At 32.3% G+C, this 25,618-nt stretch overlaps 1 protein-coding gene across 2 annotated transcripts; it reads right to left on the reverse strand.

Moving 5' to 3' along the window:
• Positions 1-981: 981 nt before the first annotated feature.
• LOC145283503 (interleukin 17-like protein) lies at positions 982-17,767 on the reverse strand. 2 transcript variants are annotated; one of them, XM_080132339.1, is made up of 2 exons: positions 8,307-8,516; positions 982-3,326 (listed from the first exon to the last, which is right to left on the reverse strand). In XM_080132339.1, exons 1-2 carry the CDS (start codon positions 8,316-8,318, stop codon positions 2,829-2,831), a joined length of 510 nt encoding a protein of 169 aa, XP_079988465.1. In that variant the 5' UTR covers positions 8,319-8,516; the 3' UTR covers positions 982-2,828. The 2 variants fall into 2 exon arrangements, 1 of the variants encoding a protein (XP_079988465.1); XR_013868621.1 differs by lacking the exon at positions 8,307-8,516 and adding an exon at positions 17,479-17,767 and having other exon boundaries at positions 3,189-3,326.
• Positions 17,768-25,618: the final 7,851 nt, after the last annotated feature.

Here is a 25,618-nt window from a genome sequence, read left to right on the forward strand (position 1 = left end):
GTAATATTTGTAGAAAAATAATTTACTTTGGAATACACAAACTTAACATCAACAACCAATAAATGTACGATCATTTCTGAGACGCCACATCATTTTTTATTTGAATAAAGTCTAATCATCATCATCCGGATTAGAACAAAGTAGAAAGCTTAATTATATGATTAAAACGAAAGAGTACATCCAAGTATTAGAAAGAAAATCAAGATTGTAGTTTAAAAATCGGCAAATATATATTTAAAAAATATTTATACGGGTTATATTAAGCAAGCAGAAATACTATTTAAAGAAATGGTTACAATATTTTTATAAGCTTTGTATATTTAAAGTATCTAAAAAGTCGAAAATATGAAAAATTGCTGATTAGTAATTATTTACAATGTAGGGGTTATGTACACACACACACACACACACACACACACATATATATATATATGTGTGTGTGTGTGTGTATATACACATTTGTATATATATACATGTGCATATATATATACCATATATATATAAATGTATATGTATATATAAGTGTATACATACAATATATATATATATATATATATATATATATATATATATATATATACATACATACCATATATATATATAAATGTGTATGTATATATAAGTATATGCATACAATATATATATACCGTATATATACATGTGCATATATATATATACAATATATATATATATATATATATATATATATAAATGTGTATGTATATATAAGTGTATACATACAATATATATATACCGTATATATACATGTTTTTTATGTATATATATCATGTATATATACCATGTATATATACACATACATATTGTATATATACCATGTATATACATATATCTATATATATTTATATACCATCTAGATATTACCATGATGCTTTAATAATAATAATAATAATAATAATATATATATATATATATATATATATATATATATATATATATATATACATATATATAGATAGATAGAGAGAGAGAAAGAGAGAGAGAGGGAGAGAGACGGTGGGAGAGAGAGAGAGAGAGAGAGAGCATCATGGTAATTATTTTGAAAAAAGTAAAAAAAAATTGTTATTTTATTTTCGTCATTTTCATTTTTCTTTATTTTGTGTGCTTCAGATACTCCATTTCTTCTAAGCTCATAAAATTGTAAAAATATTGTCTAAAAAAAAATCATTAAAAATACCCCGTATGATTTTAATAGGATAACCTCATTGAGTGAATGCGCTAGTCTGCGGACTGACATGGTTTTAGAGTAGAAAAGTGGATAATTCTAGACCCCCATTCTGTGTTTTTTTTTTTTTTTAATTTTTTTTATTTTACTGAAGTCGGCAAAATTTATGCTAAATAAAGACGTGCGTGAAGTATTGTTGTCACGTATGGGCTAGGCCATGTCTAGTCTCTCACTCGTACACAAGGTTCATAAAAAAGTCTTAAATATAATAGGTCAAGCTCCAAACTCTGTCCAATCACTGCAATATTGCATTCCTGTGCAAATTTTAATGAAATGTTCTCCGATCAATTCATAGCACTTACACACCATCCAACGTGCGTACATCCGACTAAATCCCATGCCTTTAATGTTGAGGTCCCTAGAAGCCGAAAAGTCTCACACTCTTGTAGTTTCATCCCTCTATCTGCTAGATTTTGGAATTCTCTTGTTTCCTGCTTCCCTGATTATCATAATCTGCAAAGTTTAAATGTTATATGAATAGACATCTCGCCGCACAACTTCCCACAGTCCCCTGTTCGTCTAAGTGGCAATATACTTATTTTGGGGAAAAAATAAATCGCCTTCTTGGCCTTTTGGCTAGGAGCACAGTGTAGTATATCTTCTGATACTACACATTCTCTTTTCAGTACTCGCTTAGAGAAACGCGAATCTTTCTAAACTGAGGCAATTTAAAATTTTGTTCATCTTCAGAGACTAAATTTCCACGTAATAAAAAGCAATCTTATATTTAACTCTACTTTCGCTGGGAGACAAATAAATATGGAAAGTGAAAGAACTTGGCTTCTCGTTTTATACTCGTTAATATACGAAGGTAATTTTCTAAAAAAAAACAAACAAAAAAAAACATTAACTGCAATGTAAAATAATTTATCTTCATTTTTATGTCAACTAGACCCTCTTCAAGTTTATGTCCCTGATACCGTACTACTGCTTTTTTTCAATAACCCCCCACCCCCGATAATATTATAAAAAACAGATCATTGCTTACATCCTATATACCAATGATGGCATGTGCGCTGAATGCATTCAAAATAATTATCGCCTGTGTAAAGCTTATGTCCCACCGTCATCTACTAACGCACATCTTCCAATCGTAAACAAGTGCTCTCTAAACGCAATCGAATATCGAGAAACGTCACTGTTCACATACACATAGTAATAATATTAATAAAATATGAACGTTTTATTTAAGAAAATATGGCATGTTTATAACGTAAAGGTATATTATGAATATATATAAATAGTGCTGTGATAAATATAAAGCGTCCTTTTTGGATGTACTACTAAACATAAAAATAGATTCATTGATATATAAATACAATGCAAAAGTTATTAATAGCACAGCGGAAAAGCGAATACTATGTTGTATAAGAATAGATAGAATAAAGGTAGATAGACATATAAATATATATAGGTTATAGATTAGTGTATATTGGATATAATCATAAGGGTTTCATTACATAAGTCTTAAGGTACGCTGCACGACCATATAATGGTCAACTGATATTTTCCATATTAAAATGAAAACATCGCTGTCTTCACTATCAGTTTCAAGGAGATGTTTTGGAAGATTTTCCTTTATCTATTAGATATCGGAATCCTCATCGCTTGGATTCTGGTTTATCTTCTTGTGGGCACACACGCAGCTTTGTGGGATGTATTTTGTGACAGGTTCGTAGACGTACAATCCATCCACGCATATAGGCGTGCGTTTAAGGAACTTCATCTCGCTGTAGACCATTTCACAACCATGCAGTTTATCAGAGCCAATACATTCTCGGCACCGACACACGGCTTCCGTTCGAACTGACGGGAACAGTGTAGAATCAGTGACGACTTTTGTATACCAGGGGCAGGTGGATCGATCTTTTGTTTCGCCGGTGGTTGGTAAACTTTTCGGGCATGATGTGTCGCCATTAATCTTAATAGGTTCCGTTGGTGATAGTTTTTCTCCTAACGTTGCCACAGCGAGTTTTTCATAGTGAGCGTTCAGATTGGTTGGCACTTGGCATTTGTTGGACACTGGAACTCCTGACACAAGCAAAACGATCCCACACAGCAAAGCGACAGCAGACGAACTTATCTGTAAGGCAAATTTAATTAATTAGTATCGTGCTTTTGTCTCATTAAAACAGTACAAAAGTGTAGTAGAATAACATTTATACTTTCATGTAATTTATTAGTAATTCGACAGTTAGCTTTAATGTGAACTGCGTATTGCAAAACATGAATCTTTTAAGAAAATACGGCATGTTTATAATGTAACTGTATATTATATATATATCTATAATTAGAGTTGTCAGATACAAAGCGTCCTTTTTATATGCATTACAAAATATAAAATTGAATATTTTGCTAGATAAATACAATATAAAAGTTATTAGAGATACAGGGATCGTGCAGACTCGTAGTGCAACGAATAATGGTAAGTAATAATCGATTTTAAGTTACATGTTCAATCCTCTGTAATAATAGAATTAAGAACGATTTTAAACTTCTCTACAGTCATGCCTGACAGAATGTGGATAAACGAACTTCGTGGATTAACTAAATAGTTCAGTTCGAAATTTCATAGAGATTCCAGAGTTCGACAAGACACCTGAAGAAAGTCAGAGGTTACATAGGCCGAAATGTTGGAAGAATTAGACCGAAGATGAGAGCATTAGTTATATTAAAAATTCCGAAAAAAATCTTTCTCAGTGCAACTAATGCCCCACAAAAAAGTTGCAATAATCATTTACTGATTTAATAGATAGAAAGTTATGATAAGTAAATCCAGCATCATTAGGATAGCATTGATAGAATACGATGGGAGAGAATCATTTGAATTCAACTGCAGAGTTTATGTAAGAATATGAATGGAAGGGAACTAATGAAAATAAATAAATAAAAATAAAAAACACGAACATTTTTTAAAATTGAGACCGCATGTTAATTTTATGATCCCTAGAAACTTTTTCTTTCGGTGGAAACTGGATCCTCGTTCAGGGCGAATACCATACCAGATATTAGGAATGAAGTAACCAATGGAAATGACGTCATTCGTTTTTATAATAAAACTAACATGACCCGCTAACCGGCGTTGCCCGGTGAAAGTATCCCCCCTTCATATAAAATGAAACTGGTTGTTGTAGGTTAAACATAATTTAAATGTCATGCTAAGAACGTCTTTCGGAATAAACAGGCTTTCGGCCGGAATAGACACTACCAACTTCCCAACTTGACGTAGTCGTGAAGATATAGAAGCCTCATGTAAAAGAAAATAATGGAGGTTGACTTAATGTAAAAAATTGTTCCTCTTCCCCCAAAATGTGATGAAGCGTAGTTAATCGGCGAAAAATGTAAAAGTATTCCACAGAACTAATGAAAAACAAATAATAAATTAATTAAAAAAACATTTTAATGCTATGTTAAGAACGGCTTTCAGAATAAACACCGCGAAATCTCCCAGGATAAGACAGGCTTTCGAAATAGACACTACTAACCTTCAAAGTTCACGTAGCCCAAAAGGTCTGAAAAACGTCATGTAAAAGGAATGTATGTGGGTGGACCTATTGTAAAAATTGATCCCCTCCCAAAAGTGTAATGTGATTGAAGCAGAATTGATTGAGGAAGAATGTCCACAAGAAAAATAATAAAAATAAATAAATAAAAATTCAAGGAACAGCAAAATAAAATGAAACCAAAAATGAATATAATCGCTATGGAAGAGTTGTTTTATATATATACACACACAGAGAAAGAGAGAGAGAGCGGGGGGGGGGGAATCGTAGGTGCGACTAAGTGGAGATTTAAAAAAAATCTTTTTTAATAGCTACAGATTTGAATGAAGTAAAACAAACGTTCAATCTATCTGTCTATCTATCTATGTCTGTTTAGCTCTCACTGTAATGGTTGTTTAAGTTTTTATTATGTCGAAGGGATATAAACAAACATTTCCGGTGGAAAATTTCTACATCAGAGAGAGACAAAGAGAGAGAGAGAGATAGAGATAGAGATAGAGATAGAGAGAGAGAGAGAGAGAGAGAGAGAGAGAGAGAGAGAGAGGAGGGGTGCGAATAAGCGGCGCACGGCGGAAAATATCTACACCATTTGTTAGCACATGTGTCCTATCTTTCTCTACCCCTCTCTTACTTTTGGTCAGCAATTCTTGTTCCATCTCGCTCTCTGTCTCTTTCTTTCTCGCTCTCTCACTTTATTAGTCGTTTCAATTTTTATGATGGCAGAGACATATAGACAAACATTTCACGGCTGAATAATATCTTTATCAGAGCGAGAGAAAGAGAGAGAGAGAGAGAGAGAGAGAGAGAGAGAGAGAGAGAGAGAGAGAGAGCGAGCATGGGTACGAATTTACGGAGCACGATGGAAAATATCGACACGAGTTGGTAGTACACCTATCTCTTTCTATCGCTATCCCTCTATCTTTTGTTCGTAATTATATATATATTTTTTTATAATGCGTAATGATGATTATAAGTACCAAGAAGCAAATTTCGCAGAAGGGAAAAATATCATTTGGACGCCATGTTAGATTTTGGAAATAACATTCGTTTAACATTCTAATACCGTTAATCTGGAATATAAAAATATTCCTTATTCAGCCAATCGAATTAAGCGGAATTAGTGTGGGGAGACAGTTTCATTTATTGATCGGAAAAAGGAATTAATATGTTATTTCTATGATTTTATGAACCAGCTAATAAGAGTGCAACACAATATCTGTTCAATGCGTATATTTCCTTCCGGTGAAGTGTGGTGGCGGTAGGAGTACTTTACAAATAGAGGGGAAATTCGGCATTACTTCCTTTGTAGATATTGCGATCGTGATGTTTATCCTAGGATGGAATGTAGGATTTTATGACAAGTAAATGTCTCTATAATGAAGTTCTAAATTTACATAGGATAGTGGCTAAAAGTCTACACTTAATAAATTTGTATGTGACATATTTTGCTGCAAACTAAGGATAGTTTGGTTCATAGAGAAATGTTTGCAACCATTTTATTATATAGTAGATAGATGAAGGCGGAAATCAATCTGTTCGAAGATAATTCAGCTGAAGCAGCAAAACAAATACTCAGAAATTTATTTTGTCGGAAAGAAAATGCCACGGTTCCCAATATTTAGCTATTATACCAATTAGGAATATATATATATATATATATATATATATATATGTATATATATATATATATATATATATATATATATATATATATATATCCTGATCAGGATGATAATAGATTTTTTTGCAGTTCTTGTATTGAGGTGTGGAGATCCTTCTACTAAGAGCGCCTTGTATTCCCAAATGTTACCAACATACCTGGATCGACGCTGCTTAACTTCAGTGATCTAATAAAAACCGGTGTGTCAACGTGATTACGCCATGCACTAAGTATATAGTACATAATGAGAAACCAGTTCAACTTCATCAGTTTGCAAATAGATTTGACTTAGTATCTTGTACAATCAGTACACGTAAAAGTTGTTTGCAAGCAAATAACGCGCACCCAACTAGATTTAGCAGTTTTATTGTACAAAGTAAACTAGTTTTACGCTAACATGGGTTAATAATTTAAACATAGAAACATATTCATAAATAAAAGTTTAAAAACCATAATTATTTTATTTAAAAAAAACCCTGAAAATCAATATGATGAAATTTTAGATGCTTCCAGTTTTTCTGTAAGTCCGTCGGTCTGTCACGTTTGTTTTAAAATTCGTAGGCCTGTAAAGTTTTAAACCTTCATTTTATTTGCTCTGTCACACTTGTTTGAAATATCATGTTCATCATTAAACGCGCAGATTAAATGGATACCGTATAAGAATTTTCATTTTAGTTTTTAATTTTTTTCTAATCAACAATGAATAATAAATATCATGTTAAGAGAAAAGACAAGAAAGCCTTTAATTCTATGGTTTGCATATTGATTGATAATCGGATATAAAAGACCCAATTGTTAATAAGAGATTAGATGAGTTAATTTTTTTAAAGAAAAATATTTATCAATGTCTGTGTGTTTCCTATAGAAATAAAGATGAGAAAATTCACATAAAATTAAAAGTGTATTCTTATGTAAAATCTCACAGGGAAGACGATGGAAGTAGTTCCGGATCTTTAAATACACCACTAATAGGGCTATGTGGCCAGAACATCCCTTAAAATTTTAAATCTATTCTATTTTGATGAAATTTAAATAATATGAATATTTTTTTCTCGTGGAAGACAATTGTAGAAGTAGTCATTTATATAAATCTTTAAGTAATTGAAAATTACATTTTTAACACAAATAGATCACGCATGTAAAGCAAAAATAAATTGTTCTTAACTAATTTCCTAAATGTATTTTCTTTAAAAATAATTTATGTTTCCAATATTAATGATTATCGAAATCGGAAAAAACGTCTCAACCTGGAATGTTTAAATAAAAATAAACGTATCAATCGGAAAAGTAAAAAATAAATAAATAAATAAATAAAATAACTAAACAAACTTTCAAACTAGAAATAGACTAATAAATCTGTCATCGTATCCATTTTAAACAACCAGGATTGTAAGACTTGATATTTGAATTTTCCCTTCCTCTAAAATTTGGAAAAGATTTCGCCCAGTGTTTTTTTTTTTAAAATTATTCAAGGGTGGGTTTATATTTATATATAAATAGACAAATATATACACATTAGTTTTTATTAAGTAGTGGAACTGGAACATTGTATTGGACAAAAAACAAATAGAAAAGTAAATAAATAAATAAATAAAGTTAAAACAAACAGAAAAGTAAAAAAAAAAAATAGAAAAGTTAAAAACAAAAACAAAACAAACATAAAAGGCTGCATTGTGAAGATTCGGGAATGCCCAATTACACATAACAAAAGAAGAATTGATTTAGATAAAATAAAATAAACCCGACAGAAAACATTATTTAATAGTGCGACTATAATTGGCGTTATATTCGCACTATCAAATAATACTGTGGGCGTATTGATAGATGAAATGAATGAAGTTAGAACAAGGGAGAAAACTAGCTGAAACTTTCAAGTATAAAATATACGTCTTATACTTACAAGCACCTTCATGATGATGAGAATTAGTAAAGTTTACTTTTACACAGAACAGACGAGCCAATTGATCTATTGACAGTAAAGCCAGACAATGTACGCAATTTAGCAAAGGCACGCAATTTATAGTCAGCGCACCTTCATTTTTTTAATTGAAGGGAAATTCAGGATACTCACAAACTTATCAGGAAGTTTTTTTTACTTCTTGCGGATATAGTAAATAAAAATGAGTGGTCTACATTGATACGAGTAAAATACCGGTAACTGGGCGGATTTATAAGCGATAAATATAGAATTAACTTTACTTTTAATATTAAAGGTTTTGTGGATGTGGTAGGTTTCGCTGACACCCACTAAACGGAATAAATCTACCTAGCATACTCTGTAGTATATAATAATAAGTGAAATAGTTTTTTTTTTCTAGTGCACACATATTATTGGTGCTCACGCGCGCACCGAGTCTTTTAAATATGTATAACATAATTAAAAATTTAAATTAGAGCAATTTTTTCTCCAAGTAATTTTGTGTATTTAATCTATATTTAAAGCTTTTTAATGGCTCGTGGAAATTTGGATGCGCTCCTTAAATGATAAAATTATTAAAAATAATAATAATAATAATAATAATAATAATAATAATAATAATAATAATAATAATAATAATATACCTATGATAATCATGAAGAATACACGAATATATATTCAAAAAATTATAATGAGCTGTTTATAAAATAAATAATATATATATATATATATATATATATAAATATATATATAAATATATATATATATATAAATATATATATATATATATATATAAATATATATATATATAAATATATATATATAAATATATATATATATAAATATATATATATAAATATATATATATATAAATATATATATATAAATATATATATATATAAATATATATATATAAATATATATATATATAAATATATATATATATAAATATATATATATATAAATATATATATATATATAAATATATATATATATATATATATATATATAAATATATATATATACAAATATATATATATATAAATATATATATATATATAAATATATATATATATAAATATATATATATATATATATATATATATATATATATATATATATATATATATATATATATAGTCCTGGTCAAAGTAATAAGACTACTTAAGAAAGTAAGCGTTTACACATATTATCGAATTTTTAATCAAACAAATGGTTGAAACCATTGCCCAAAGGGAAAATATGATGGAAAAAAATGAAATCTGCTTCATTCGAAACCCTGATCAAATAATTATTTTTTAAAAACAAACATTTTCACCTGATCAAACTGATAAGACCACTGATAATTTATCTAACAAAAGGCAATTATGAATTACTAAATAGGGTCTCAGGATTTAGTAGAGCCTCAATTATTACGAATTACTTCAATAATTCTCTTCGGCATGCTTGCGACTAAGTTTTTTATCAGTTGCAAAGGAATTTTATCCCGTGTACTGAAAACTGAATCAGAAAGTTCCTTTATCGAATCATACTGGGTTCCATCCTTTAACACTTCTTTTGCCATCCATCCCCAAAGATTTTCAATGGGATTGAGGGATTGAGGTCCGGAGAACATGCTAGATGATCTAACAATACTATATTATTTGAAGAAAAGTATTCTCGTGCTTGTCGAGAAGTGTGTATCGCAGCGTTGTCTTGCTGGAAAATCCAATTTCTTCCACACAGACGTGGACCTTCAGTCCTGATAGAAGCATTTTCAAGCATTGAAATGTACTTCAATGATGTTTTCCGGCCTTTCACTACTTGCAACTTTTGGGCCCCAGCTGACGAGAAAGCACCCCAGATCATTAAATACCCTCCTCCACTATGCCGAGTTGAAAAAGTCTCTTTGGGCAAATTGTTATCAATCCAATAGTGTTGAAATTCATCTGGACCATCTAGATGAAACTTTTTCTCATCGGAGAAAATTACATTTTCTCACTTCTCTTCATCCCAAGTCTGGTATTTGGCGGCATATTTAAGTCGGTTAGTTTTGTGCTGTTTAAGAACACGTGGTTTCTGCAGTCGCTTTAAATGATTGAAACCCTTCATTTTCAGATACCTTCTGATAGTTTTAGGACTACATTCTGCTGCTGTTTGGCTTTTCAATCGACTTGAGCTCATACTGGAGTTTTTTTTTAAAACTTCTTCTGATACGGTGATCAGTGATGGGGTTATTATTTTTTTTTGTTCGACCTGGATTCTTTTTGTACCCATATTGATCTGGATTTCTTAAAAAATTTGTGATGACCGTTTTGCTACGATTCACTTCGTTCGCAATGGATCTATGGGAGAGTCCACCTCTATTAAGCTCAAAGACCCTTCCTCTCTCAAACTCTGATAATGGTTTCCCTTTTGCCATTTATAATTTAGTAAGATGTTTTTTTTATCACCTAACAAGTTGCTTTTAGTAACATAGAAAGCTTTTCGTATTCATTTTGTCAAAACTAGCCGATTTTATTAAAGTGGTCTTATCATTTTGACCAGGTGAAATTGTTTGCTTTTTTAAAAAATAATTATTAGATCAGGGTTAAGGTTTCGAATGAAGCAGATTTCATTTTTTTCCATCATATTTTCCCTTTTGGCAATGGTTTCAACAATTTGTTTTATAAAAAATTCGATCTTAAGTGGTCTTATGATATATATATATATATATATATATATATATATATATATATATATATATATATATATATATAAATTATTTCCACAGCCAGACAACGTCGCACAAGAGCCAAGACGTTGTCTGGCTATGGAAATAATTATATATTATCTCAAATTCCGAAAATTATATATATATATATATATATATATATATATATATATATATAATTATTTTCTACTATAATAATTAAATACCTACATATATATATATATATATATATATATATATATATATATATATATATATATATATATATATATATATATACTAGCAGATGTATCCGGTGTTTCCCGGTATAAAACGAAGGAATAAATAAGGAATTTAACGTTACGTTACGTTACGGGCAAAAAAAAAAAAAACATTACGTTACGTTACGGGCAAAAAAAAAAAAACATTACGTTACGTTACGGGCAAAAAAAACAAAACATTACGTTACGTTACGGGCAAAAATGAAGTAAAAAAACAGAAGGAAACTGAGACATGCGAGTATCATGTTTGTTTTTCTAAAGAGTTCACTTCTTGTAAGTAAAAGAAATATACTCGAACTGAGATCAAAATCAAAACCTAAAGATATCGTTTCAAGTACGATAACCACTAGGCCAGCTTGTCACGTTCTTCAATAATGTTTTCACACCTACTTATTCTTAGCATAAGGAAACTGTCATGTGAACGATTCCCGCATGAGCTGTCGGGAAACAGTTGACAAACAAATTAAATCCGATGACCCCCCTCCTAGTACCAATATTTCAATTGTGACCTTAAGCAGATTTTTCTCCGGAAGAAAACCAATTGAAGTTTTCCACATGTCTCAATGCCCTATTATATAAGGAAATTAATCAATTTGAAGTCTGAAGATCAAACATTCGTTGAGTATATAGTTTGAGAGTTGTCCTCATACACACACGCATTCTCACTTTTAGAGATATAATACATATACAGTCTCTAAATGTTAACATTAAAAAAAAGTGCCCATATGAATCGCTGTATTTTAGAGTATACTTTATAATTCATAATGATGCGTCCATTAGTTTAGCAGATTAGACTGTAAACACACACACACACACACACACACACACACACACACACACACACACACACACACACATATATATATATATATATATATATATATATGATCGCAGACCGTCGGTGTTGCGCGGTCGTCAAATAAACACACACACACATATTGTTTTTAAAATATAAGGAAAATCGTTCCCAACTCGCATTTAGGTAAAATGCACTTTCGTAAATAATTGAATTAATTCAGAACGTATTCGCAAAAACAAAAACAAATAATCTCTCTCTCTCTCTCTCTCTCTCTCTCTCTCTCTCTCTCTATATATATATATATATATATATATATATATATATATATATATATATATATATATATATATGTGTGTGTGTGTGTGTGTGTGTGTGTGTGTGTGTTTGGATACGGTCCTTGCTAATTGATCCAGAGATGGCTCGTCTAACTGAGTTCTAATCTGTCGACTGGTGTTAATCGTGACACCCTGGACTGAAGAGTCCCGAAAGGATAAAACACTACTGTCTGTAGGTATATACTTATTATAGTAAAAAAATAATTATTCGTTTAAGAATCTCGTTTCTTATCGTTGAGCACTTTCAGTTGAATTAAGTTTAGCTCTTATGCATAGATCATCGAATAACGATTAACATCACTGTCTGACTGACATAAAGAACATTTAAAAATTTAAAATGTTTAAATTCAACGTTAGTTCACGCGGTTAATGATAGCTGAATAGATACAGTCTTTGCTAATCGAGCCAGTGATGGTTCGAGTTGCCGAGTTCGAATCTGTCGACTGGTGTTAATGGTGACACCCTGCACTGAAGATTCCCGCGAAAGGATGAAACACTAGTGGCTGTAGATATTTAATTATTATAGTAAAAAATAATTATATATATATATATAATTATTTTTTACTATAATAATTAAATACCTACAGACACTATTCTACACATTGGTCTGTAATATGTATGTATATGTATTATGCGCTTTTATGCGTGCGTCAACATCTGTATTAACTCTTAACTGTTTAAAAACAACCCACTATGAAATGAACAACGACCACGTAACTCTGTAACTGCCAAAAATGACAGCCATATTAATCCCCTTCCCTCTACCTCTCCGTCTCTCTCCCTTTCCTCCCATCTATCTCTCTCCCCCTCTCTCTCCCTCCCTCTCACATAATTAATATACCTTATCGAACAGAAAAAAAATAGTCAAAATTTTAAAACCCAAACATTTAAACTCTTCCCCCCTCTCCTCTCATTACCCCCTCTCTTTTTTCTTTTCTCTTTACCATCCTCTCTCCCCCTCCCCCTCCCTATATCCACATATCTCCACCCAAGCCTACCTGAATCTGCTACCCCCACACACACAATACAACCTAATATACTTTAAACTTCAAAACTGAAATATTGTCATTACCTGCTTTCCCCTCTATTATCTCCTACCCCAACCCCTTCCTTTTTTCCGTATTCCTCCTAAAAACAATTCTTCCTAATACTAACCAACCATTTCTGTAAGGTCTGACGAGGTTGTTAGATCGTAAACACGGTCCAACATCCGAAACATATGTAACCAAACAGATAAAACGGTAATAAAAAATAAAAGACACACACACACACACACACACACACATACATATATATATATATATATATATATATATATATATATATATATATATACTAGCAAACTGCCCGGCATTGCCCGGTTGTAAAATATGCTCAAATATTCATGCAGATTTTGTCTTTATCCTCTATAGATTATTATGGTGTAATCAATATTTAGTATTGATTTCAAAATTTAAAAGAAAAATGTGACTTGTGTGCTTTCAGCTCTCCAGCGTTATTTGCTGGCATTTGAGTGAAATCTACAAGCATATCGAACTTTAAAAATTCACCGACTTAATCGTATGAATGTATATTTGCACATGCGTAGCGAAACACTTTTTTCTTTTTTTTTTACACAGTGATCACCACTTATCAAGGCCCGGAAGCCACTCAGGGATAAGGGTTATTGCAAGTACATTACGTTAGTGTGGAGACTCGTAACGTATATATGTCAACACTTGAGACCCACACGTTGTATGCAGACAGTTGCAAGGAAATAAAGACAAGAGAAGAATACGGCTCACAATTTTTCAGTTGAAACAACAGATATTTATTTACAGGTGCTTTAGAATAACGCCTTGTCTTTTGTTTAAAGTCTTCTCGTACTCCAGTGTACTTAACAAAGTTGCAATCTGTGTTTTCCGGCTAGGTTTAGGACACATCTTTCTCTGTTACTATCCATTTTTATCCCCATTTCACTACAGATTGGAAGTCTTCCTCTTGTGATTCTGACATTTCCTCAGATATTTTCTTTTGTTTTCCCCTCCTGCGTGGTATCATCAGTAAATAAACCCATCTCAGAAACAATTTTATCATTTATGAATATTATGAATAATAAAGGTCCAAAGATAGATTCGTGAGGTACACATTATATATACATTTATATCATATTATTTAGATGTACAACCGTCGAGGACAACCTGGATTCTTCTCTTATTTAAGAAGGATTTAATTATGTTAAGTATTCATACAATGACGTTATTGTAAATATTTATTTAAAAATATTATATATATATGTAAAGTGTATATATATATATATATATATATATATATATATACATACACACACACACACACACACACACACACACACACACACACACACACACACACATATATATATATATATATATATAAAAAGAGCAAATAGTTAATAAAACATGTTAAAAACACTTTGAAAAAGAGTTAAAAACATATTTAATCTGAAAAGGAAACACTACATAAGTGGATAGTCCTTAATCCGCGGAGTTTCGAAGAAATACTTTCCTTCTCATCAGAGGGTAGGAATTAACAAAATGCGGGATCCGATTTTGCATGCAAAAGTATTTGATGAAACTGCAAGTAAGTCAAAGATCTTATTTGATATATATATATATATATATATATATATATATATATATATATATATATATATATATGAGAGAGAAAGAGAGAGAGAAAGAGAGAGAAACTAACAACGTCTCTTCTGTTAGGAGAAGAATAAGGAAGAAGAGAAGAAATTACTCCACTTGATTCCCAAATCGAATTTGTACTCTGTCAAAACAGGAAATAATTATCTGAATACCTTATCTACCAAATTTCGTTGAGTATATAGGTTGAGAAGCGTCCTTACACACACACATTCTCACTTTTATAGATATATAAACTAGCAGACCACCCAGCGTTGCCCGGTCGTAAAATGCGCATAATATTATATTTTAATTAATACAGAAACTGGGAAATGTGCATGCGAGTATTTTATCTAAACGATTCACTTATTGTAAGTAAAAAAATGAAAGAAAAAAATACTCGAGCTGAGTTTGAAAGAAAAACCAAAACTAAACCTAAAGACGGTGAGTCAAATACGATAATCCTTAGACCAGCATGGCACGATCTTTAAAGGATGTTTCTAAACTACGTATTCTTAATATAGTAATGTGTAATGTGAACTATTCACGCATGCGCATTCGTGAAACAGCATACTTAAAAATCCGATAACATCTACGTACTAATTTTTCAATTTTGACCCCTCAAACCCCTTTTATTCCGAATAAAAAATGAGTTAAAAAGTTTTCCACATGTCTATATATAAAATTTCAAGTGTGTATATAAAAAGTTCGTTGAGTATATAGGTTGAGAAGTGTCTTCACGCACACATTCTCACTTTTATAGATATATAGATCGATTCAGAAATTTCAAAGTGGTAAAATTAGGAAAAAGCGTTTTCAGGGTTTCCGAAAGTTTGGAGAAGATATTTGGGCTGTTTCGTAATTGCAAAATAGTAGAAATATGGAAGAAATATTTCAGAGAGCGTCCTCGCTAGGTATGCTAGGGGTATATAGAGTATCTCAGCCAGAGAAACGTGGAGGTTAGCAATCTCAGAAAGAATGCACACACACGCACACATACACGCATATATATATATATATATATATATATATATATATATATATATATATATATATATATGTGTGTGTGTGTGTGTGTGTGTGTGTGTGTGTGTGTTATATGGAGATCAAATCTTATTAAGGCCCGAACGCCACTCAGGGATAATGTGTAAATGAGTGTAAGGTGGTCACTGAAACAGCGTAACAATCGTCAATAGTGAAAATTGGGTTGAATTTAGTTATTTAAAGGCACAGCACAACAAGAACTTGTTTGAATTGGACTTGAAGACAACCAAGTTGTAGTTAGGTGGAAAGTAGGCCAGCCAGCCAGAATTTCCCTCGCGAGCAGTTCTAAGACAAAATATTTGTTCCTGAAATATGCTTTTAGATTTAAGCACATACACAGAGTGAGGGAAATGTTTGATAGATTTTGTGGATAGACGAGTGCTTGTTGTGAAAGTTTGGCATGGAGATGATAGATTGAAGCCCAGATGAGCACTTACTATGAAAATAACGATAGAGGTCGCAACGTATCTTCTCTAGAATAAAGCTTGCAGGGAGGAGAGTAGGACATCAACTACAAATATTCAAAGACGATATTATAATTTGTCAAGTCAGGATGATTTGCCCCGAGCAGCTCCTCCCCAGATGTATTAACAATAATCCATTTTAAGACGTGTGCAGCTCTTATACAGGTAGAGAATATCTATGACGCGATCATTTTGCCAGCGACTTTGGCAACAGATTTGATGCAAGTCTTCCATTTCCGGTTAGCAGTGAAGCTCAGTCCCAGAAGCATGGCAAAACAAGATGCTTCTTTGCGACCAAATAGAAACCAGAGTGTTGGCGGTGGAAAGATATAAGCTTGGTTTGGAATGCATAAAACTTAATTAGCGACCTTTTGTCTCATTGCACCACATGCTTAAGGACGGAAGAGAAAGAGAATCAGAGAGATCTCGGTCATTGCTGGCTTTTGAAGTGTTTTTCAAATTTAGTGTTATCTGGGTATATGTTGACGAATAAAATTAGAATATGATTTGGGAGATCATTGATGGAGATAAGGAAGAGAGCTGAGCTCAGGATGGATCCTTGAGGAAAGTGAGCGTAAATACTCTGAGCTTCGAATATGTATAAACCTATCGGAGAGAAAGAATTAAGAAAACATTTTCAGATATTCCATAGTTTGAAATCCATAGTAAAACCTCTCAAAAGAAAATTGAAATATGTTCTAAACACGCACAACTTATTTATAATATAATGTTTTCAAATAATGTCCTGAAAACTATAGAATTTTAAGTAAATGGATTGAAATGGGGATACGCGGAAAACAAAGAAACCTCTGGGTAGGGCGCTACAATTCTATTAACACTAGTACCATTTATTCAATTTCTTTTGTAAAAAAACATTAAAACAAGTATTTACGTAATTTTTGCTTCACTTACGATTATTTGTTGATTTTCTTTGTGTACGGCCTGGCGTTTCGATGGTAAACTTCATACAATATGGTAAAAAATAAAGCCTGGATAAAACTGGTTCATACAGGCGGAGTTATGCAGTTTCATGAGTGATTTATTTTCTTGTTGTATGTTTTGCATAGTTATATCTTTAGGAACCAATGTTAAGGTCAGTGTTAGTTATGCCGACTCCCTATACACACTCACAACTAACTTATGTTATTGTAAGTTTTTAAATCGGTAACATTCACTGAATGACTATATGAAGTACACTTTATCAAGGTTAAGGCAACGAGTCACGCTCTATTTAAATATAAAAAAACCGGTTTTTATTTAAAAAGCATATGTTTTACAAATATACATACAGGGTGTCTCAATTATTGTAAGGATATCACAATACTTATATATCTGTATATAGTTTTTTTAAACTGGGATGTACTCACTACTACTACTACTACTACTACTACTACTACTACTACTACTACTACTACTACTACTACTACCACCAGAGTTTTTACTAGTAAAAAATACGTCACGCTCTAGGAAACAAAAATCTCCTATGTTTTGAATGTAGATAGGAAAGTTAATGTTTTTCTTTCATTTTTTTCTCAAGAACATTATGCACCGCTACTCATATATTTCAGGATAACATGGAATTACAAAAAGAATCAGGGCAATTATTTATTACAAGCAGGACCCATTTACCGGCGGTGCCCGGTTGAAGTATACCCCTTCCTCGTAAAAAAATAAACTACGGTTGTTGTTGGTGGCTAATCCCCAACGTCATAATGTTAAGAACGAATTTCGGAACCCCTAACCTCCTTATGTTAAGAACGTTGTATGGAATAGACATGACTAACCTCACCATTGTAAGAACAGCTTTCGGAATAGACACCCCATTTTATGAATGGAGGACTGTCAAAGTATTTGCCCCATGTTCAACCTTTATACATGTTGCCAATATACCCATCCGCAAAGATTATAAACAAAAAAAGTGAGGGCGGTTGGCAATGTCATGCGGAGAGAAGTACATTTTTTATCGCGCGTTTGTAGAAAAGTCAATTACAGTGCATAATGCATGTCATTATATCTCGAAGACTATTTGTCTCCGCCAAAGTTAAAATAGATTGTCATATTCATTAGAATCGTCAGTTTAAAGGAAATGTAGTTGGTGCTAAGGTAAAAAGTACATAAAAAGTTAATGTCTGAGCAGTGTGGAAAATAATTCTTGAAAAGAGAAGTAAACAAAAACAACTATATTAAAAACAAAAAAAAACAATATATAACACATAAGTATATTCGTAGGCAATATAATAAAGAGGACATTTCTACTTCAGTTGAGTAAATTATTTGACACACAAAAAAGTAAAAAACAAACAAAGCGGGCGTGGATGTAGTCAAATACAAACTGAATGAAAAGTAATGAAATGATAATTTATCTGGACGTAATTCAGGCTTAGAGTGTAAAAATGTTTTTATGATTTCGAAAGTGAAAAATATTTTGTTGTTTTTTGCCTAATCTCCCCAATGTAAGTTCAGTGTCACTTTGGTGTAGGAGGCTACTACAACTCTCTTTTATTAAGAGAAACTGCGGACGTTTACGAAATTGCCACACTCTAAATTCAACAATTTAACAGAACGTTATAATTGAAAACAAATCCCTGAGACGATAAAAGTCATAAGAAATTTTTTAATCTGAAAGGTAAGTTTGTAATCGATGAGATTAACGTGAATAAATTTTAAATTGTATAATACCCACTACAATTTAAAGACAAATGGGTCCAATTGCCGAAAAATATACCGGTAGACCAATTGAGAACCCCAAAAAGCGAAACAAAGAACAAATCTTACACACAAACACCCAAACAAATCTTAACACAAACAACCAAGGACTATTCACAGAGGTTAGATGTGCAGATTATATATCAAATATGACAACTTAGCACTGTAGGTCGTGCTGTTCTAGCCGCTTCATAAACTGTCGGCTCTGTCTTTGTGTAATTTATGATGATTTAAAAATCCACTTACAGTATATTTTCATCCTGCCTTAAAACAGGGTTCAAGACAGCATGGTCTACATGCCGCCCTCAAAATCCTCACACCTTTTTTATGATGTTTTTTTATTAATCGATTTTTGCGACTAGGCTTTCCAGTTATTTACATCCATCTAATGTAATTTCAAGTTATTTGTCATAACACGCTCTTTCTTGGTATATGTTTTGGTCTTTTCCTACTATCTATCCCGACATAAAATAGATGTTTAGGGAATCTTTTGTCCTCAATCCTTACAAGGTGTTCAGTCCATCGCATCTCATTTTGAATGCTTTTCATTTTTATACTGTTGCGTTTTGATCGTTCAAGAACAACAGTGTCAGGCGTGAGCGTCTTCCCGTTAATGCTAAGTATTCTCCGTATACCATTTTGATGAAATCCTTTGAATAACTTGATGTGACTTCTATATTTGTCTAAGTTTCTGATCGCTGTAACAGAATCGTAAAAACGTGTGCTTAATAAATAATAAGCTTTTTCTTTGATAAAATTCCCGGATTTTATTATGCAGGAATTTTTGCAGTTTTCCAGTTTGTATCATAGAAAAATAAGGTTGTTCGTTTTCATGGCACTGCCCCTGCCTTCGTAGCTCTTTAAAAATAGGAGGTTTTACTTTTGTAACGTAAATCCAAATGTTTTACATGCCTTCATAACATCAGGCGATTTAAGAAAAAGGAACGGCATTTACATGGCAAACTAAGAGTATGAATGCATGGATTGCGTTAGTAAGCTATTATGTCCAAAATCACAATAATTTGGCAGACATTCCATCAAATCCTAGTGCTTTTCCAGTGGTAATTTCTTTAATGTTTTTTTTTTGTCTCATCAATTCCTAGGTTAATCATCATCTCTATAACAACATCATTTGAGGGGGAAATATCAATTATCGGATCATTTATTTCAGATGTATTAGCAAATAAATCCCTATAATGTTATGCCCTTCGCCCTATTATGCCCTCAGCATCGTTGAAAAAAAAATAAAACTATCTGTAAATTTCACGTGTACTATTGTTGGTGATTGTAAAGCAATAACGTGTCCGATTTTGTTATGAATAGTTTAGAATATTTGCGGTCACAAGCTTTCTGACTTTCCACCTACACCGATTGTGTTTTATTTGACGTGTCTTACGCTGCACTTTTAATTACGCCTCCTTTAGCTGGTCCATTTGAACACAGAAATATCTCATGAAACTTGTTTTGCTCTTTTAAAAGAATGATCAACGTAGAATTCTTTTTACCAAACCAATCATGGTTTAGTCTTTTAAGAGTCAGGAAATTATGCTCCTTTTGTATATACCTGTGGTTTGAATCACTCCCGTTCCGTCAAACGTGATGTTAAAAAAAAGAGATCTTCAGAGGTTCACGCATTTTTTTAATTTGTAATTCAAAATGCTTTTAGGACCTTTAATTTTATTGGCTCTGATCCTATTTTTAATACACAACTTTGCATAAACATGTTTGTGATCCTACCACAGTCTATTAGGCCCGACAATTCTTACAGAACATATATACTGATGATCACGCTCACACCCATATATGATGACATAATTTAGAATATGCCTGTATTTTGATTTAGAATCTATCCCTGTTAATAGGATTTTGTTGGTAAATATTATTGTAAAGCGAAGAAAAATATCATTAGTGTTTGTCTTACCAATTCAGTATTTTCTTAAAAAATACCAGATGTTATGATCACTTAAGATCTGTGCATTAAACTCTCCAAGTAACAAAATCTTATTCGTTATTGATATTCATTAGATACAATTCCTTAGATCTGGATGAAATCTCATTTTACCATTTTGACTAGGATGCGACAATAGGCTCATTTACTAACAGAATAGACGTGTAAGGAACACAAAGAAAAGGTATTCTCAGTGACATGGTTCGACCACAAAGTTCACAAAGTTGCCATAACTGGGATGTGATCCCTGTCTTGATAGTAAAATCAATTCGTCCTTCCATGCTCTAGCTTTGCCTTTCTAGAAAAACCTTATTCTGAAGATTTTTCACTAAATTAATCTCCAGCACTAAACGAATTTCAAATAACGCAGCAATATCCACGTTGTATCTAACAAGTTAACAAATATCTCTCGATGAGCTGAATGTTTCGTATTAAGAAGTGTCTTTATGTTTCAGGTAGCAACATTAATTTAGTTTTCTTTTTAGCATAAATCTAATTTCTTTTGTTTCCTTTGTAGAAATAAGAAAATCGTCCACCCAAAAGAGCTGTTCAGATGAAAAGAGGTTGCCAGCATTTTTACGTCACCTTTTGGAGACCCCTGCCAGCACTTGGGTAAACAGTGCTATTCCTAAAAAGACTGCTTGTCGCAAAAAGTCCCACAGAAGCTATTCCCTGCCCTTCAAACAAACAACGATGTTAGAATAAGCTTTGAGACCCCTATGTGCGGATATGTTTATGACTGTATACTTCCAACCTGTTAGGGCTGTACACATTGCTCCGCCTATATCGCCGCAGAACTTGCGAAGAGGAAATATTCGTACAAAACAATCTCAATTCTAAACGCATGTTCGGCACGTATATCACTCTCTAAGTATGCGCAATCATGATCGAATGACAAGCAGGTTCAAGATAACTGGTAAGCTGCAGATTTTTCTGAGTATTCTTCTCACAAAGGTACATTCATACAATCGTCAGGCAAAATTTATTAATAAGTAATAACTTGCAAAAAATATGTAAAGTAAAGCTTTACATTACATTTTCTGCATTTATTTTTGTGCCTTTTCAGTACATTTTACATATTCCTTGTGTTGTAGGTTATAAAGTATCATTTATACAATCAAAGCTTGCATCTGGTTGTATTCCAGATAACACAGATATTATTACACGTTGATAAATTCATCACATTGATGAAAAGAGGCAATGTCGCTTTTCCCGCGTATAGTTTGACGATAAGATTCAGCAAGTCGATCCATTAAGTGGTTAGTTGTAAGATTGAATGCGGAAATTACTTTTTTTCCTCTTTGACACGGCGTCTTGTTCCATGAACTGGCTCACTGATTTTCTAACTGATTGATGTCGTTGCAATAGAAGTTGTCATGCCACTTTGCAACATAAATGTTTTCATCAGAAGAACAATCGATAGTTTGAACTTGATCTTTCTTGTGATTTTTATTGCTTATGCGTTGTAGTAGCATTACTACAAACAACATCAACTCAAATAAACAAAAGGTGTTCTCTCTCTGCTACTGGCGCGGGGGGAACCAGGAGAAGAAGATGAAATGGATGCGACGTGCTATATAGAGAAGGACGAGATATGCTAGGTGATGTAGCGAGAATCAATGAACATAAAATGGGGGAAACTCGAAGTGAAAGGAGTCAACATTTCGCACATGGTCTCTCAGTAAACATCTATCAGTAAAGTACGCGCATGCGTATGGAAAAACGATGATGGATGAAAAAAAATCCCATATGCAAACAGTTCCGGTGCTATAAGCTATAATATTAACATTTTTACTGAACATTTTTGGTGCATTATTGGTCCTATTGACACGTACTGTTCCAGTAGCTCTAACACTTTTCTTACTACATTCAGACAGCAAAGTGTAACTAGTAAAAAAATTATCTAAATATAATTCATGACAAATAATATATAAACTTGATATTGTAACATCTACCATGCCGTTAAATTCCTTGTTACTAAGAGGCAAGTATTCAGAATTCTTCTTCTTACTTGATATATCTTCATATGATAAAGAAAACCGCATTACCACTAATACACCAGATCTTATATCCGACGTCCACAGTTTGATATCATTGACTCATCTATACTGAGTAAACTGTGAAAAAAGTATTTGATTCCAGAGGATTTTCATTCATCATCTTTATTAAGTAGATACTTAATATCTCAAGTACTAACACCCTAATTAACCATGCGTGAACTCAGAAATATCTAGTTTATAACCCGGACACGATGCTAGTCCTCTTGGTGCTGAGGGACCCGTAGCGTCGTTATGTTATTCGTCTGATGTTAAACCTGTACTATTGACCTCATATGTCATGGCACCAAACGAACGGGGATGAAGGACACCTTAGTCCTGGTCGACAACTTTCTAGACCTAGTGATTCAAACAAGTACCATATAATGGTGAAATTGTTTATTGTATTTTCGATAGAAAAATTCAAATTATCAGCAAAGTGTAAATACTTTCGTATTACTAGCGGGACCTATGGAGATTCCACAGTGGCACATTTCATTTGTAATATATTACTGTTGGGCATTCTATGCACGTTCATCGCGAACAGATGCCCTGCAATCTAGCCGCTTTGTAAACCCTGTAAAAGTATCTAAGTAACCTGATAAATGGGGTGTCAGAATATATCTGGTTATTACGTTTTATCTCTAATATATTTAGAGGAGTCTGTGACATTTTCATTGTATGGAAACCACACGATATCATTATACCATCTTTAGACAGAACAGATACTACTCTTGGATCCTAGCGAGGAGATCAAGAAGGTATATTTTAGTTTCACGCACGGCCCAAAAGCGACATCATTTATTTATTTATTTATTTTTACATTGTATCTTCGGTGATCAAGGGATCCTATTTATCACTTTCTGTTCCCCGTTTTTATAAATAGGATCTCCCGCTCGAATAATTTATAACCTGGAAACAGTGACATACGTACAACGTACGCACGCTAAAGGTACTACGGAATGAATATATAGATTCCTACTCGTGATTTTAGCATCAATTTCTACACAGACCCCATGTTAAGCTGACCAGAAATGCTGTTCATCAGATATAATATAGTAATCCTTAAGATAATCCTTAAAAGATTTTGCATCTACATTTCTAACACATTGAGTTTCTCAATAGTTTTATCTCTATTAGCGTATGGGTTTGCTAGATGTAGGACTCTTTTTTTTCGGTTGATGTTACTCTCCAATTTTCTTTTTCTTTCCGGGTTGAAATATTTCATTATCAGAGTTTCTTTTAATATCTTCTACTTCCTCAGCCGGCTCATACTCCTTTTCGGGACAGTAGCGGATTCCCTAAATATCACCATCTTGGTCTCTTGAATCTCCTGCAGCAAGTTATGACAATAACTTAAAAATCTGATGACTGTTCAATTACTTCATGAGCTTGAGCAAGTGTAGAACCACTTATCGTTTTCCTTATATTAAATATATGAGGATCCATCTATCAAGAGGATCAATATTAAAAAATAAAGAATTGAGACTTGTGATAACACAGTAACTGAAATCTCTTATACAAAAGTCACTTTGCGCGCGCGCGCGTGTGTGTTTGTGTGTGCGTGTGTGTGAGAGTTCCTTCCTAAGTTCCAAAACGACTGAGCCTATCTTTTGCAAAATTCACACAAAGGTAATTTATATGTCTGGCAGTGTTCTTAGATATGTTTCTTACAGAAAATATCCGATCCTAAAAAAATAGTCTTTCTTCCCTATAGATAAAAACATATTTTACAAGGAAATATTTTACGTTACATCGTTCAAGGGGAGATAATAAAATCTCACAAAATCATTTTTTCTTAAAAATACGCAATTAGTATCATCTGGAGATATAGCTCAGTGCTAGAGAATTCGACTACAGATCGAACGATCTCCCTGTTCAAGTCCGTGCGTATCTCACCATTTTATTTAAATTTTTGATTAATGCGATCAATTTACGATAAAAGAAAAGGTGCCAATTAAAATCGCCGCAAATCATTTCTTCATTTACATATTTTAAAACTAAACATTAATCAGAAGTGACTTCTCCACGGCATTCATCGTCAAGCCAATATATAAACTGACGTGATATTGTAAACAAGCACGGACGGAATTTATGAACGACATTATCATTATTATTTAAAAAAAATTTTTTTGAGAATTATCCATCGGGTAAATTATTTCTCGTAATATATACTATTCAATAGAGGATTGATTCTATAATAATACATACAGTGATGATCATATTTATTGGAACGGTAAAATAAAAGTTAAATTTTGTCTAATAAATTCTAAAAAAGGGATTAAATTAAAGAAAATAACAAAGTATATTATGTATTTTTAACTGGCCTTTCCGATGCAGCAATCGGATTTTAGAAAAAATA

Source organism: Euprymna scolopes, chromosome 1 (assembly GCF_053919585.1).
Source record: "Euprymna scolopes isolate OS-2025 chromosome 1, ASM5391958v1, whole genome shotgun sequence".
NCBI lineage: Eukaryota > Metazoa > Mollusca > Cephalopoda > Sepiida > Sepiolidae > Euprymna > Euprymna scolopes.